The 16,362-nt window shown below is 37.0% G+C and overlaps 1 protein-coding gene across 1 annotated transcript in view; it reads left to right on the top strand.

Moving 5' to 3' along the window:
* The window catches only part of LOC129248086 (protein peste-like), a 33,345-nt gene extending 19,107 nt beyond the window's left edge, over nt 1-14,238 (top strand). The window contains exons 2-7 of the mRNA XM_054887520.1: nt 8,133-8,272; nt 9,915-10,220; nt 11,053-11,268; nt 11,330-11,633; nt 12,984-13,260; nt 13,343-14,238. Coding sequence (XP_054743495.1) covers nt 8,156-8,272; nt 9,915-10,220; nt 11,053-11,268; nt 11,330-11,633; nt 12,984-13,260; nt 13,343-13,766 — 1,644 coding nt within the window. The 5' untranslated portion in view covers nt 8,133-8,155 and the 3' untranslated portion in view covers nt 13,767-14,238. The remainder of the gene's footprint in view (nt 1-8,132; nt 8,273-9,914; nt 10,221-11,052; nt 11,269-11,329; nt 11,634-12,983; nt 13,261-13,342) is intronic.
* Nucleotides 14,239-16,362: the final 2,124 nt, after the last annotated feature.

Raw genomic sequence — 16,362 nt, 5'->3', positions numbered from 1 at the left:
GTACGGTGCAACTCTCTGCAGAGGACGTCGTGAGTGAAGAAGCTGGAGAGAGTCCAAAGGTTTACCCTTATAGAAATCAGTGAATTCGAACCACTCCTATTCTAGCGTTTAACGCAATGATATATGACTTACGTATGAATATCGCTACCAGAACTGCTACAAACCTGACCTCACTGACCTTATACTTAGAAGCTTTGAGTTGATCCCCGTAGTGACTCATCCATATATATCCACGCTGGGTTCCAACGGAAGCTTCTCTATGCACATATCTTTAAGGAAGAGTGGGTGAAGTGCAGCATTTGGAGAGAAGACTCGGGGATTCAAGGATGGCTTGAAGTTGAAGGGAAGGGTTGGTGTTGAAGTACTCTGCGAGGGGCACCACCAAAGAAGCAGATGATTGGCTGTTCACTTGCGTAAAATTACAGAAGACCTCATAATTTTGTTCTAGATCCCTTGAGGCTTAGATCACTATATCACGCGAATACAACAGATGCTAGAACGTCTGTCACACATATTGAGACAAACAATTTTTTTATCTAAACCCATATCATGGAGGCAAGTCGTCTTGCCAGCCCAGGCTCACCAGGAGCTGCAGCGCCAAACTATGATCTTTGACGAGGAGACCGAAAATTGGTTTTATCAGATGCAATGCTAGACTCAGATTGTGGGAGGAACTCTTATGCTTTCATTAAAGTCATAAATCGAACTCTCTGTCTCTAATTATTTCATAATTTGTATTTTACTTTAGACAGGATGCGCTTACATACATATGTATGTCTGCGTGTGTTAAATAAATTCATTATAAATTTTTAATTATTCAAAACAATAACGTCTGACTCCAAACGGCAGACCAATTGAAAACAATTTCAAACGAATAACACTTTCATACAAAAAAAAAAAAAAACAACAAGCAATATGAAACAAAAAATTTGCTGACGTGCTGACAAACAATGATTGCGCACTTCCAGAGAAATCACTGGAAAGTCGAATAATAAGCATACGAGTATAACACTTTTCGCAATATTTTTATTGCTACTTTTTGTACAATACTTGACTTGCTCCTATTTACGCATAGCATTAAATAAACTGATCAAAAAATATTTCAGGGTGCGTACGCTAATTGAAGACAACTTAAGAGTAAAACTAATTAACTTTTATTTTGAAAAAAAAATTTATGAAACTCTTGGTCAACTTGCTGTTCTCGTGTTTGCTCCGACATAAACAGTCTTCTGCCCATAACGTAAGATTTATACCGGAGATCTTCATGGACAACTCAGCGGATAAGACCCAAAGAAACATGATGTTCCCTCGCTAAGTCCTCATTGATTTTGGAGAGTCCTTCAATGATCGCTTGCACTTTTTGATTGAATTTTGCAGATCGGACAGTGTCAGAACGTTCCTCGTGCATTTTACGTTTTGCACGTTATTCACGACGAACCTTATTAGCGAATGAACGAGCGCACTTAATAAAATTAGAGATTTATAAATCAATGTCATTTACACACATGATGGAAAGAATAATGAGATGGCGCCTATCGTGGTACCGTTACTTTGCGCTCAGCGAAATTGACATTGAGTTACGTCGTTTTAGCACCAGTATGGCCACATAACTATTTTCGTAACTTTTTTAGCATTTTTTTTTTGTTATTTAGTCTAGGAGTTTTAGTTCTTTCTTCAAGGCCTTTTTCCTAGCCTGTTCTAATTAAAAGTAATGTTTTAATTTTGTTTATAATTTTGTAAAATATACATTTTTTTTTAATTTGTTCAATAATCCTCTCAGTTTTATTTAGCTTTACTTTTTTTAACACCCGCAATTGCAATTGTTGTTGGTGTTCTTCTCCTTCCAGCAGTCAAATCTCTCTCTCGCTACTGCGGTGTTGCCTAGCTTTGGATATAAAAACGCACTAAAATGCCCATTTAAAGAAAATAAAACACCAAATTTTTATTGAATTAAAGAACTTTGTATGCGTGACAAATTGTTTTTAAAATGTGCGTTTTTTTAAATAAATGTTTTATGGTTATGTACAACTTAATTTATGAGTTTTTTGTTAAGAGAACGTCTTTTTTGCTATATTTGAGGTTATGTAACAGGATAAGGTACTCTTTTTATAAAAATGTCATTATGGTTTCTTTAGTATTTTCTGGTATTTTTTTGCTTATTTTTACTATGAATACACCTCTTAATGCCTTATGTCTCACTAAGGGTTGATGACTGGAAGAAACGATTACTCCTCTATGGGTTTAATTCGCATTCAGTAACGATTTTTAAGATGTGTAAAAAAGTTTTCAACCTTAAGAAGAGTTGAGAGAAAAAGATTTAACATTCTTGCATAACCTTAAAAGGAACAAAAAATTAAATTTGCACTTTCAAAATATGAAATTTTATAATAATCAACAAATTTTCATTAGCACTAAAATCTTCTCAGAGTGACCTTTTTGAACCTCCTTTTGTTTAATAATACAGTTTTTTTAAGTGACAGTTTCGGTAGCTTTGAATGAAAAAAAAGAAACAAACACCAAACTTAAAAATTTTCGCATTTGGGCATAAAAAAGCACTAAATTTATTGCGAAGAGCGAATGGTTGGCAACACTGCACAACTCGGCAAACGTGACGTCACGCGCTCTCTGATGGGCGCAATCTTGTTTCTATCATTCTTGCTTCATGCCTTATTTGAAAAAAGTAGAAAGAAAAATAATGGTTTCGGGAAGTTCTAGCCACATACGATTTACGTGCATGCCCTCAAATACTGCATGCACCCTGTATATTTGCACACATAAAACAAGTATAAAACAAACAAAAAATGTTGCAAAAAATCGAGTAATTAAATCCTTCTTCACTCTGGTTAAGTGCTGTTCTTGGCCCAACTTCGACAAAAACAAACGCATGTAAAAAAGCTCCGCTATTTGTTGCAATTGGTTATTTTTATTGTTTTTTTTTTATGCAGCTTGTTATTATGCGCACATGGGACACTCTGCAGCTTCTTTTCGGATTTAATAACTTTTTGCGTTTCAAATTTCATTCTTTTTAATTTTTATTCCCTAATAAATAATATTTTCTTATTCCCATCACGCACTTGCGGTGAAGATTTTTTGCTGATTTGCTGTTAAAAAATTTAATAGTTTTTTTATGTAATATACTCGTATTATCAAATGGGTGAAAGGGCCATGAATCACGCAGTACTAAACTCGTGAGCCGAATGTCCCCAAACAAGAACGCTTGAAGCAACTCTCCATAGTTGTTCCCATAGCAATAAGCGAACAGTGAGCAAAATGGTGATCGCGGGGTAAGGCGGTAGATCTAATTCTTATCTATGCTTTGATTAACAAGAATTTTAATTTCGAAGTAATGTCGTACGTATTATAACACGAGATTTTATTTAATTGCAAAAATACACGTTTTTAAAGTTCAGTTTTCAAAGAACTTATACTGGGTGTTTTTTTAGCGCCATGAGAACTATCGATTTGGATAAATATAGTTTGACAACTGAGAATAGCAAACTATGTGGATGGTTCTGCTCAGTAAGGTTTGGCAAGGCATCATGAATCGCTTAACGCCAGGACAACCAATTTGTGGAAATTTGCTTTGAAAAAATAAATCTGTTCGCAAAGTTCATAGAGCACTGGCGGCATCATCGGTCCTTATTTGTTTTGAGATGAGGAAGATGATGCCGTTAAGGTCGAGCTATGCTGATTAAATTTTTGTTTTCAAAAATTAGTCAGCTAAACATCAACGACATTTGCTTCCAACAAGACGGCGTAACCTGCCATACAGCGCGATAAAAAATCGATTTATTGCAATATAAAAGCCACCATTGACGCCATACTGCCAGATTTATTGGAAACAGTCGTCAAACACTGGACTATGGAATGGACCATGTAACTTGTAGACGGGACGAATATATGCCGAATATAATTTTCAATAAATAAATGCAGTGATTAAAAATCTTAAAATAGAACAAATTCTTTCCACCAATATTTCTGTTTTGCATTATCATTTTATGTTCCCGTGTTCTTAAAACCACCCGATACCTCACTTATTTAATATTTCATTTATTTAAAACATTTCACTTATCAATATTTTTTAAATAGAAAGTTAGCCGGAGATGAGAATATGACTGTGCATACAAAACAACAGTAACCTTACGATTTTGAGTCAAAAAGTATACTCCCTAAAAGAAATATTTGGCATTTTTAAGTTCGAATTCCAAGATTTATCATTCAGAACATTAAAGATTGCCTTGCATTGCATATGTTTTTTTTTTATAAAACATAGGAAATTTTATAACAACATTTCAGGGAACACAAAAATATACAAGCACAGCGTTGCGCGAAAGTTAAGGACTAGCAGTCGAGTCATACCTAATAACTCGTAATGTTTGTACAGTATTAAAAACTCACTACTATTTACTTTATAGCCAAAAGTTCATATTCGTAGATTTTATTAAATAAAAAAAATGGATACTATTGGGAGGTTGAATTAGTTTTAAAGGTTTTTTTCGAAGATTTGGGGCTTTATTGTGAAAAACGGTAGAAAATATTTTATTCGAAGTATTGGCCATCGCTAGCTACAACTTTCGCCCATCTTTCGGGCAATTTCCGGATGCCGTTTCTCCAAAATTCTGGCCGCTGCTTGGCTATCCATGACTCAACCCATATTTTGGTAGCCTCGTACGAGGAGAACCGCTGGTCCGCCAAATCGAGACTCATATGCCGGAACAAATGATAATCGGAGGGAGCTATGTCTGGACTATACGGCGGGTGGGGTAACACTTCCCAGCCAAGCGTTCCAAGGTATTTTTTGACAGGTTGAGCAACATGCGGCCGAGCGTTGTCATGTTGCAAAATAACCTTGTCGTGCCTTTTTACCGTTTCCGACCGTTTTTCTTTCAATGCCCGGCTTAAACGCATCAATTGCAGTCGGTAACGATCCCCCGTGATTGTTTCGCCCGGTTGGAGCAGCTCAAAATATACGACGTCGACCTGATCCCACCAAATGCAGAGCATGATTTTCTTGCCGTGAATATTCTGCTTGGCCGTCGACGTTGATGCGTGGCCGGGCAAACCCCATGATTTTTTGCGTTTTGGGTTATCGTAGTGGATCCATTTTTCGTCGCCAGTCACCACCCGATGCAAAAAACCCTTCCGATTTTGTCGCTCGATCAGCAATTCGCACGTAAAAAATCGCCGTTCGACGTCGCGCAGCTTCAACTCGTACGGGACCCAATGTCCTTGCTTTTGGATCATTCCCATCGCTTTTAGACGCTTGCAAACGGTTGATTTATCAACGCCCAATGATTCAGCAAGCTCTTCTTGGGTTTGACACGAGTCCTCGTTTACCAATTCCCCCAATTCCGCGTCCTCGAACTTTTTGGGCTGGCCAAGACGCTCCTTGTCTTCGGTGTGAAAATCACCACTTTTGAATCGTCGAAACCAGTACTCACATATTGAAATCGACGGAGTATGGTCTGGGTAAGCCTCCTGCAGCGATTCACGGGCTTGGGCTGTATGTTTTTTCAAATTGAAGCAGAAAAGCAAAGCTTCCCGCAAATTGCGTTTCGACGACACGAAAGTTGACATACTCGGAGCACGAAAACACTGCGTTGTTTATACTTCAGCGAAATGACAGATACTGATAAACAAAGCCTAGGGATGAGGCTTTGTCATGAATATATATTCAGTATTGCTAACGCGATAAAGTGATAAATAGCGCCATCTGTGTGTCACCTTTAAAACTAATTCAACCTCCAATATATAATTTTGATCCTGGCAAAAGTTCTGGCGCATTTTATTCAATCAAGTAAATGCCCTGTCTCGCTCTCTCTCTTTCTTTGTCTCTCGCAAAGGAATTTTCTCTGCAATAAATGGCAACAACAAATTGTGAATACTTTCGAAGTATTTTTCCTTGCATGGATTCCAGGATCTATACTAAGTCACAGCTCCTCAAATAATAATCTTACCTCTACTGAAATCACGCACGCAAATGCTTTGCATTAAGTAGAAGATGGATTGTGCGTAACCAAACCACACGCTTCCATTGATTAATGAACCAGTGACGATGCAATCTACAGTCAGCGATTTTTTTAATTTATTTGCGAAATCAGTGGCTTTTTAGCTGCTGAAAGACATTTATAGCCATAGAAGAGCTTCGGAAGAGTAAACATCGGAAATTTTATTAACAGGGTATATTCGAAATGTGTCTGAAACAAACCTTTATTTTTTCACAATCCGCAAAATCTGTCACTTATCATGTTCTATAATTTTCTGTGGCCGTTCTGAATGTGAATTTTGAGTCACTGATCTCATTTCCTCGTATATTTTTTTATCGTGTCTTATACTCAAGCCTTACTTAGCTGTAGCGTTTTCGCGATCTCTCTTTGAGATATACTTTGTGGAGTTCTGTGTTGCTTTCTTGGATTAGAAGTCGACCATAAACAAATACTCTGCCCTTGCCGTGCACTTATTGATTCTCGACCCGTATCTCGAATTTTTTGGTAAATTCATTCCTGATTGTGTTCTGTATTATTCAACTTTCAGAAACATAATTTGCCAAGCGTAAATTTTACATAAAACTCACAGGTTACCGCAGTTTTCTCTGGAAACAGCGGGTGTTCTTAAACTCTTGCATAGAATAAGTTTCCTAGTTGGTTTGCATAATAATTGAGGTATTCTGGTTAATATAGTTTTATTCTCCAAATATATATTTAAAAGTACTGAAATAATACCGAAGTTTTGGTACACTGTTATTGTTGGTGTTGTAGTATTCCTGCTAAAATACTCGTAAGTAGCGACCAACGCCGTTTTACTATCACTATTCTCGTGAGATCCATTTCGTTAAATCTAGCTTGTTCTAAGTAGACCTGGATATTCACATAAATAATGGAAGAGGCTTTCTCTTACCCCTTCCGCTTCACAGCTTCTCCATATGGGATTGAAAGTGAGGTGAAGTCTGTCTGCGTGATCCCATAATTGCCAGTGACCTGTAAGGGTGTCAGTTATACGTGAAATGTTTGGCCGAGAGCATCCTAACAGGTAATTCGTCCTCTGGATGTTGTACGACGGCCTTTTTTTTCTTGTAGTACTACACGTAGTTATTTGCTTCCACCTCCTTTCGGCAAAAGCATAGAAGTGCGAAGCAATGGATGTTTTTATTGTTTTATAAGGGGTAGCGACCGCCACCGCCTCTGTCATGTCTAGTGCCGAACCTTTTCTTGCCAGCTCATCTGCCATCTCATTACCCTCTATGTTCCTATGACCGGGAACCCATATCAGAGTAATTTGAAGTTAATGACCAATCAGCTCTAGTTCCCTTTTACACTGTAAAATTAACTTGGATAAAATGAAATTTGAATCTAAGGTCCTAATAGCTGCTTGACTGTCTGAAAAGATAACTACTCTTGACCCAATTTCTTTGGAGTATTTTAGTGATTTGCATGCTTCTCTGATTGCTAGTAGTTCTACCTGGAACACGCTGGCTTAGACATGAAGTCAGATTGATTTGGATAGGTTGAGCGGCTCCAAATAGAGGCCAGCCGCAACACCACAATTCATCTTAGAACCATCAGTGTAGATTTCAATGTGGAATGTACCAATCACTTTTCCTTTCCTCCATTCGGCTCTCGGTGGAAAACGTACAGTAAAGTCTTTCTTGAAGTGTAGTCTGTTGTGTTTTTGAGCAGTGAGGGTCCCTGTAAGAGGATCTTGCTGTGATCGTACGCTCTTGTTGTCCAGCTTCCTATATCTCTGAGTCTCACCGTGCTGCAAGTAGCGATTGTTTTTATATGTAAGTCTAATGGTAATAGATGTATTAATACATTAAGCGCTTCAGTAGGGCTGGTGCTACGCGCTCCTGTGGTTAAGATACACGTTGTTCTTTGTATATTTTCCGCTTGGTTTGGTTGTATTTCCTCTCTATTGCGGGCCACCAGACTAGTGCCGCATATGTTAGTGTTGGCATTACAATGCCTATGTAGACGGAATTGGATAGTTGGTATACTACTTCCATGTAATATTTTTGCCTTTAACTCCCATGGTCTTAGACTTTTGCGCAAGACTATATATTATATGTATTATTTATTGACTTTAGATTTGCTTTTATTAGTATTTTTTATTTTTATTTATTTTCTATATTACAGTTTCGGCGAAGTTTGCTGTCGCAATGTTCCCGGAAAAGAATCGCTGCTTTATTTTCAAGATAGTTGGATCTTGCCTGGTCATATTGGGTCTACTGCATGGATTTTTTAGTGAAACCCTTGTCAACAAATTGATGGAAAAGGTGAGAGAAGAGAAGCAGATGAAATTGGAATGATTTATTTATTAAATTTTGTTTATATTTGACGTTTAGGAGAGATAATTGTTCTACATAAAGAACTAGGAAACAAGCTTTAAATCATCAGCGCTTATGCGCAAGGAAATTTCCTTTCCACATTTGTAGAATACGGACAGTTTCATTAATAACATATTTTTAGAGTGAAACATTAAAGTCAATATGTAAGATCGAAAATGCCTTTTAAATGTTTAGTTGAAATATTTCTGATGAACCAATTTTCATAACACTTCTCCCCATAGAACGAGGTTCCTCTTAATTATGAAGTGTAAAATGATTGAGAATTGCTTTAGGCATCGAAATCACTTGGCCACACAATTCTTTCTTGGAGTGCTTGAAAAAAAATGTTAATGCCGAATCATACGCCGTCCAATAGTCGGTTGTGTGTTTGAGTCACCGTATGAGAGTTCACACTACCATGGCTAAGACTGATCTTTCGTTAACGCGATTTTTTTGTATTTCATGGAACCACAAGTAGTTTTATTCTGTGCTATTGTTACCTCTTGTCCAGTTAAACCCGAGAAACATTTGCTTCGAATAGTCTTGTGTGCTTTTAAATATAATTTGGTTTGGCTTCTACAGTTCCATAATGTTTCTGGCTCATGCATTTATATCCGAATTTCAATCATCTGCCTTGCCTCAATTGACTACCGGCAATAATTCCAAAAATGTTGTGTTTCAAATTATCAAGAGTTGCCAGATTGTCGGAATAAACACGGACTTTTGCGTAGCACCACAAAAAACGAGAAATTAGGCGTCCTTGAAGTTAAGGTCGCAAAAAAATCCAAAACAGTTGATTACACCACTCGTTGCTTGACCTGAGTTTAGAAAAGAGTGCAAAATTGTGTATCAAAGCAAAAAATATTTCTCTCAGAACTGATTGTTTCCAAGGCGAATCTATTAAAGATAATAGGACTTTAGCAACAACAACATTTATACCTAATTTAGCGCTTCTTAGTGTCAAAATTTTGATGACAATGTAAACAAACAAAAAAAGCAGCAGCGAAGAGGCAGACCACTTTGATAATCAAGTCACAAATTCGCAAAATCAGCAGTTCTAGTGCCGTCACCTTTAGTGAATTCCTCTTAGTTGCGTCTATTTGTAAAAAGTTTAAATATTTTTCGCACAGATTTTGTTACCTTTCTGGTGTTTTGTAATACTATAAATGATTTGTGTTTTTCTGTATTTTCGTCTATTCAAATTTAAGGGGGATTTATGTAAAGAGTGTATGGGGGCACTCCAGCGAAAATGGTATAATGCCACTACCAAAGAATTATTTTTTTGGGGAATTTTTTGATAAGAAGACATTCCAAATATATTAAACCTACAATAAAAAAAGATTTTTAATCTATTATCCCTATTTATCGGTTATCTAGAATGCATATCCATGAATCATCGCCTATAATTGCAGCCAATGTAGTTTTTTCGGGAGCAAGAAATTATATTTAGTTCAAGGTTAGAACTCAAACTTTATTGAAGCCATAGTCAGGCGGTTTTGAGAAAAATTCGAATTGAGTTTTATCGATTTTAGTAACCCTACTATAAAATAAATACATAGCATTTAATTTCTTAAAAATTTCAATTTTACAGGAAATGGTTTTAAGCCCCGATTCAAAAACGTTTGACCTATGGAAAAAGCCGCCAGTGAAGGTAACATTGGATTTCTACATGTTTAATTGGACCAACCCACAAGATTTCCAAAATCTCAATATAAAACCAAAGTTCGAAGAACTGGGTCCATATCGTTTCACCGAAGTGCCACATAAAGTTGATATCAAATGGCATCCAGATAATGCGTCCATGACCTATAGGAAACAAAGTAAATACTACTTTGATGCCGCCGGTAGTAAAGGGCGATTGGAAGATGAGATTGTGACTCTAAATTCGTTAGCAGTGGTAAGTAAATTTTTGACAAAAAAGCTTAAATCGACTTAGCACTTTCTACCTGATAAGCATTAGACTGCTGGAGTTTAAGTGAATATCAAATCATAAATTAATCATAGGTGTAGCTTAAGCTTCATTCGTATTGGAAGTTCAAGTAAAGTATTAAACTTCTATATGGAAGTTTTTTAATTATTGGCCTAATAGAAAAAATTGCTAAAGACATATAAGTTGTTTTGGGACAAGTCTGCAGAGTAATTTATTAATTGTATTTACGTGAAATTTGATCACTATATTGAGATTTTAAGAACAATTTACATACACCTGTTAACACATAATTAAGGCACTTCACCTTTTTATAATAGTCGCAATACCATATTTTCTATGCTCACTTTTTCTGTTAATTCTTTATAAAAACGAAGCTCATGGATAAACAAAAAACGTTATAAAAAGACTTAGAATTAAATTTTGTACAAAATTCGCAAAAAACTATCATCATCATTTTCAACCTTTAATTGAGAATTGCTAGGAAACTTTTGGGTATGCAATTTTACTGCCTATTTAATTTTAGTCTAATAATGTGTAAGTTTCAAGTCACTCAAAAATCGCGTTGCTTTTAGACTATTTTTTTTTCATACGATATTGAACATTTTCTTCCATATGAAATACATCCGTGAGTGCACTTTCTGCTTTGAGATTGGATTCCACAGATACTTGCCACTTTTCTCAGTTGTAGAACCAATTGAAAACAACAAAAGCTAACTTGCTCAAATCAAGTAACCAAAAGCTGTGCGGCCAGCTTCATGGATTTGCAAACTAACTCAGTTCAATTCACTTTTTATTTTAGTCACTGTCCGCCAAAGCGAAGCGTTGGAGCCCATTGCGTCGTCGCGTGATCGATATTGCTTTGAAGGTCTATCATAATGATATAACAATGAAGAAATCAATGGATGAGTTACTTTTTGAGGGCTTTGAGGACGTGCTTTTGAATGTTGCCAACTTTTTGCCTTCTTCGCTGACTGATGTGAAGGTGCCATTCGATAAATTTGGCTATTGTTATCCGGTAGGTCAGCTAAAACACCCAACCACTAAACTATTTTAATTTCTTTTATTTTACATTTCAGCGCAATGATAGCGTTGATGTTACTGGCCTATACAACATTCACACCGGCGCTGATGATATAAGCAAATTTGGCCAAATTCACACTTGGAATTATCGTAATACGACCGGAGCGTATGCGCCCGAATGCTCGAAAGTCTATGGCTCGGCGGGAGAATTTCAATCTGTCTATTTACAACCACACAAACCGATACATTACTTTTTGTCAGACGTCTGTCGCACCGTCAGAATGGATTATGTGGAGACTACGGAGGTGGAGGGTATTAAAGGTTTCCGATATGAGGGCGGCAAGCGTATGGTGGATAATGGTGAGTTCAGCGAAGTGGTTGTAGTTTAATCATTTTCGAACTCATTGAACGGTGCTAGGTCATAGGTACTCTCGTTCCCTAAGATGGAAAAAAATTCGTAATATAGCCTAGTCATACAAACGATTTCAGATGCATTAGTATTTCCACGATGCATTAGTCTGCTTGGAAAAAAAGCTACCCAACTGAAAACTTGCAAATATTATTAATATTAAATAATAAACAAAATAGTCCGGTGTGTTTTACGTGGGTATAAGCGGACCTCGGCTCAACCCTCCCTGCTCAAAAGCTTGGCGCAACAAATCAAAGCAAGGATCAGCAATTTGTAGTGCGTACATTTATAAAGTTCGAGAAAAATTTAAATCGTCACAGCTGGCACAAAGCCAAACTCTGTCCGCCTTTGGGCGTTAAACCTTTACCACCTGTTTCCTAAAGTCCCTGAAACAGTCCAATTAACAAGAAAAAGTTTGAGCGAATTGCAAGTAGTCCTGCGCTGGTAGTATTAAAACTAAGTATATGGCCAGACTTTGTGCGCCAGGCAAATCTCCAATATCAATAATGTCTGAGTAAACATAGAACAGGAACCTTAAGTCCTTTTTAGGTGCCACGCATAAGCCCTTTGGCCCGGAAAGCTATATCTTATGTAAGAATGTACTATGACGTCAATGCCCTGGGGGGAAGAAACTCAGGCTTAGAGAAAATACGAGGTACAGGAGCCCTGTAACCGAAGAAACGTCCCGAATGGACCCGCACGTCACCCAATATTATATACTTGTATGAAAAATTTAAAGTAGGATTGAGGTTAATTATTGCATAGGGGACATTTTACAGGGAAGAAAGCAGGGAGCTTGCGAAGATTTGATGAAAGGAAACTGCGGATGGAGAAAGTGAGTTTTTTGACCGGAGAAGATATACATGTCGTGGTAGCTCCAATACATACAGCAATTTGTAGATAGAAGTTCATAAATTGTTTCCTAATTTATCTCAAGACAATTTTCAATATCTGTATGGTTGAAATTGTAATCTGCCTCCCGCTCAATAGACCAGCTACTCCACTACAGCAAACCATCAAGATGAATTAAATACATTTTGGAGGCTCGGCGTGAAACACGAAACAATAATTTAACCAGGAACAATAAAAGATATTAAACTCACTGAAGCACTGTAGGCCTCTCATTTCACTAATCTACAATTGGTTCTTTAACTCTTCTATGTTCCTTTTGAAATAAATTCAGCGTATTCCCAGAGATACAATAATTAGCAGCTCTTTCGATACGCAATCGCAATTTTTAGCTGCATCACTCTGGTCAAAAAACTCAAATTTATTTATAATTTTCTGTTTTTATATTGCAGGCACCCTATATCCCGAAAACGTTTGCCATTGCAATGGAGAATGTGTGCCATCAGGTTTAATCAACATCTCATCCTGCTGGTTCGGTTCACCGATGTTTATTTCCTATCCACACTTTTACGATGCTGATCCGTATTATCTCAGCGAAGTGGATGGTTTGCGGCCCGAAAAGCAGAAACATGAACTCTATTTGGTGTTGGAGCCGAAAACAGGACTAATGTTAGAGATGGCAGCACGTCTGCAATCCAACATTCTAGTCGAACCCATTTCGGATTTCACGTAAGCGCCACCACATACCATATTTCAAATTCCACTGTTTTTATGGATTTTAATTTATTGTTCCCAATTCCCATACACACAGCATGTTCCGCAACAGACGCCGTATATTTTTCCCGCTCTTTTGGTTTGAAGCACGCACACGCGTCTCACCAGATCTGGCCAATGAATTCAAAATATTGCCACGGGTCACTTTGTGTGGTCAGATATTGGGCGGTATTAGCGTATTGATTGGAGTGGTGTTGCTACTTTGGTATCCGGTTAAGGCGCATTTGCAGAATCGTCTAATACAACAAATAAAAATCAACAATTTGGATAGTGAAACGCATCGTGTAGTGGGCAAAACCATATCGTTGCAGCCAGAGATTTCACCGCTTTTGGTGACAACAGCGCAAGAGAGAACAAAAATATTGGAACGAACCGATACGAGGCTATCGGATTTGAGTATAGGCGAGAGTACAAGTTCAGCCGATCGCAGTTCAATGCAATCAAGTGCGAGTACAACGTGATTAGGTCGTAGTTCCTTAATATTTATAGGTATTTAATGTATGTAGTTTATATGGAACGAGATTAGTTCTAGATTTAGTTACAGATTGTTATGAATTTAGATTTTACATGTGAAAGCAAAACAATTTTTATGTACATACGCGTATTTAGTTCATTCCAATCATAACGCAATCATTCATTTATGAATACTCTCACATAATTTTACACATTTGTATTGTGTACACAACTTTTTTTATCCCAAAATATTGAAAAAATTACCAAAATATTTATACAATAATTAATAAATAGTAAGAATTAAGTAATAAATAATAAATAAATAAAAAATTAGTCTAAAAATGTTGGTACTAATCGAATGAAATGAAAAGTACAGTCGTTGAAAAATACTTAAAAACGATACCCAGTTCTTTCTATGTATTTAAGATTTTCTTCAATAAAATCACTTAAATGTTTACATATTAGGTTCTATTTTAGAAATTTACAATATTTTCAATCTACCTCAGTTTATTTGTCTATGGTTATGTTAGGTTGGACTTGGCTGATTCTGTAGATCGCACATAGACCAGAAATTGATCCATTAGAGAGCTTAAGAACTTTATAATATATTTTGTCTTTAATAAACAGTTTAGCTAATTTAAGTAGGCTGATAAGTTTTTGATCTGCCACACTTTCTAAGTTTGAAAATGATACAGAACCTAGGCAGTTTATTCGTGTTTTGCTAAGTGCAGGGCAGTGGCAGAGTAGGTGTTCCACAGTTCATCTCGCGTTGACTTCGTTACATATTGTGCATGTATAGTTCTGCATTAGTTTCAATTTGGCCACGTACGATAGAGTGAGACAGTGTCCCGCCAGTATCCCCACCACAAGTTTTCACTATTTCATGAGAATAGATAAAATATTGCTTGTAGACCTGACATTGTGCCTGCGTAGTATGATTTTCACGATCCTGTATGAGCTGGTTCTTTCCCACCTTGAGTTCGTTTCTTGAATCATTGCTGTATCTGCGAGGTGTGTTCAAAAAATTATGTGAATTTTCAAACTTCGCGACTACGCACATTCGGCTTTCGATTATTATTTTTGTTTATGTTGGTACACTCTTCTTGAAAATATGTTCACGGTTTTAGCAATATAGCAGTTTTAGTTTGTTTGTGAGAGGCATAAATAAGACAAGTGTTTTGCGTGTTCGGCGATTTTCGGCTATCGAAAAAAGTGGATCAAAGAAGTTGCACAAAATTGTATGTAAAAATGGAATTAAGTGCTCAAAAGCTCTTAAAATGTTGACAGTGGCATACGGTGAGAGTACTCTGAGTCAAACAACTTTTTACAAGTGGTTCAAGCTTTTCACAGAAGGTCGAGAAGATGTGAATGACGACACTCACTCAGCACATCAACAACCGAATCACAATTAGAAAAGTTGCTGAGGATATCGGCATACCGGTTGGCTCATGTCATGCAATATTTTCGGAAATTTTGGGCATGAAGCGTGTGGCAGCGAAGTTCGTTCCAAAATTGCTGAGTTTTTACCAAAAACAACGTCACATGAGCATCGGAATTTTTGAATGACGTCAACGATGGTCCAGATTTGTTTAAAATGGTCATAATTGGTGACGAATCATGGGCATATGGTTATGACATCGAAGCCAAAGCCCAATCGACCACACACACATACAGTTAGCACAACGCAGGCACAGTACCGTTAAGCACAGTTACAGGCACGGTTTTAGTGTTGTAATCTAAAAACAGGAAGAGACCATGTTTAGCGATTGAAAACATGTAAGTACAATAAAGTCCTATTCAACGGACATTTAAAAACTATACTACCGCTACAATGCATGCGGTCGACTTAGCGTCGTCCAGCAAGCAGCGCAGCGAGCTAACGTTACATTGTATGCGGCCAACTTAGCGTCGTCCAATATGCAATGTAGTGCAAAGCAACTCTAACCCGATACTTCTTACCCATACTCCTTCGATCGCCAAATGATGACCTCCTCTATTGTACATTTCTAAATGAACATTAATAGTTTCAGAGTTGTATCAAAATGAACTCATATAAAGTATTAAAACTAGGTGTCCCTATTAAATCTAAAACAAGACGCTCGTTATAATAGTAAAGGGTGATTTTTTAAGAGCTATAGGAAAGTTTTTCAAAAAACACACATAAAATTCAGAAAAATGCATGAAATTTTTATTTAAATCGATAGTACAGTACATATCATTTAATGCTTGAAGATTATTTCATGCAAATGTTGACCACGACTGCGCTTCAAATGGTCCATCCGCTTAGTCCAATTTTGGCATACTTTTTCCAATGTTTCGGCCGGTATCTCACATATAAATGCTTTATTGTTGTCTTCTTAACGCATTAATTGAAGCAGGCTTGTCTGAATAGACATGAGCTTTAACATTAAAAAAAATAAATAATTGATGTGTGCGTGTTGATGTTGTTCCACAAATGGAGGGACCTACAGTTTCAAGCCGACTCCGAACGGCAGATATTTTTTATGAGGAGCTTTTTCATGGCAGAAATACACTCGGAGGTTTGCCATTGTCTGCCGAGGGGCGACCGCTATTAGAAAAATGTTTTTTTTTATATTAATTTTG

Source organism: Anastrepha obliqua, chromosome 5 (assembly GCF_027943255.1).
Source record: "Anastrepha obliqua isolate idAnaObli1 chromosome 5, idAnaObli1_1.0, whole genome shotgun sequence".
Classification (NCBI taxonomy): domain Eukaryota; kingdom Metazoa; phylum Arthropoda; class Insecta; order Diptera; family Tephritidae; genus Anastrepha; species Anastrepha obliqua.
The sequence above is the reverse complement of the archived record's forward strand: the minus strand, read 5'-3'. Positions and strand labels throughout refer to the sequence as shown.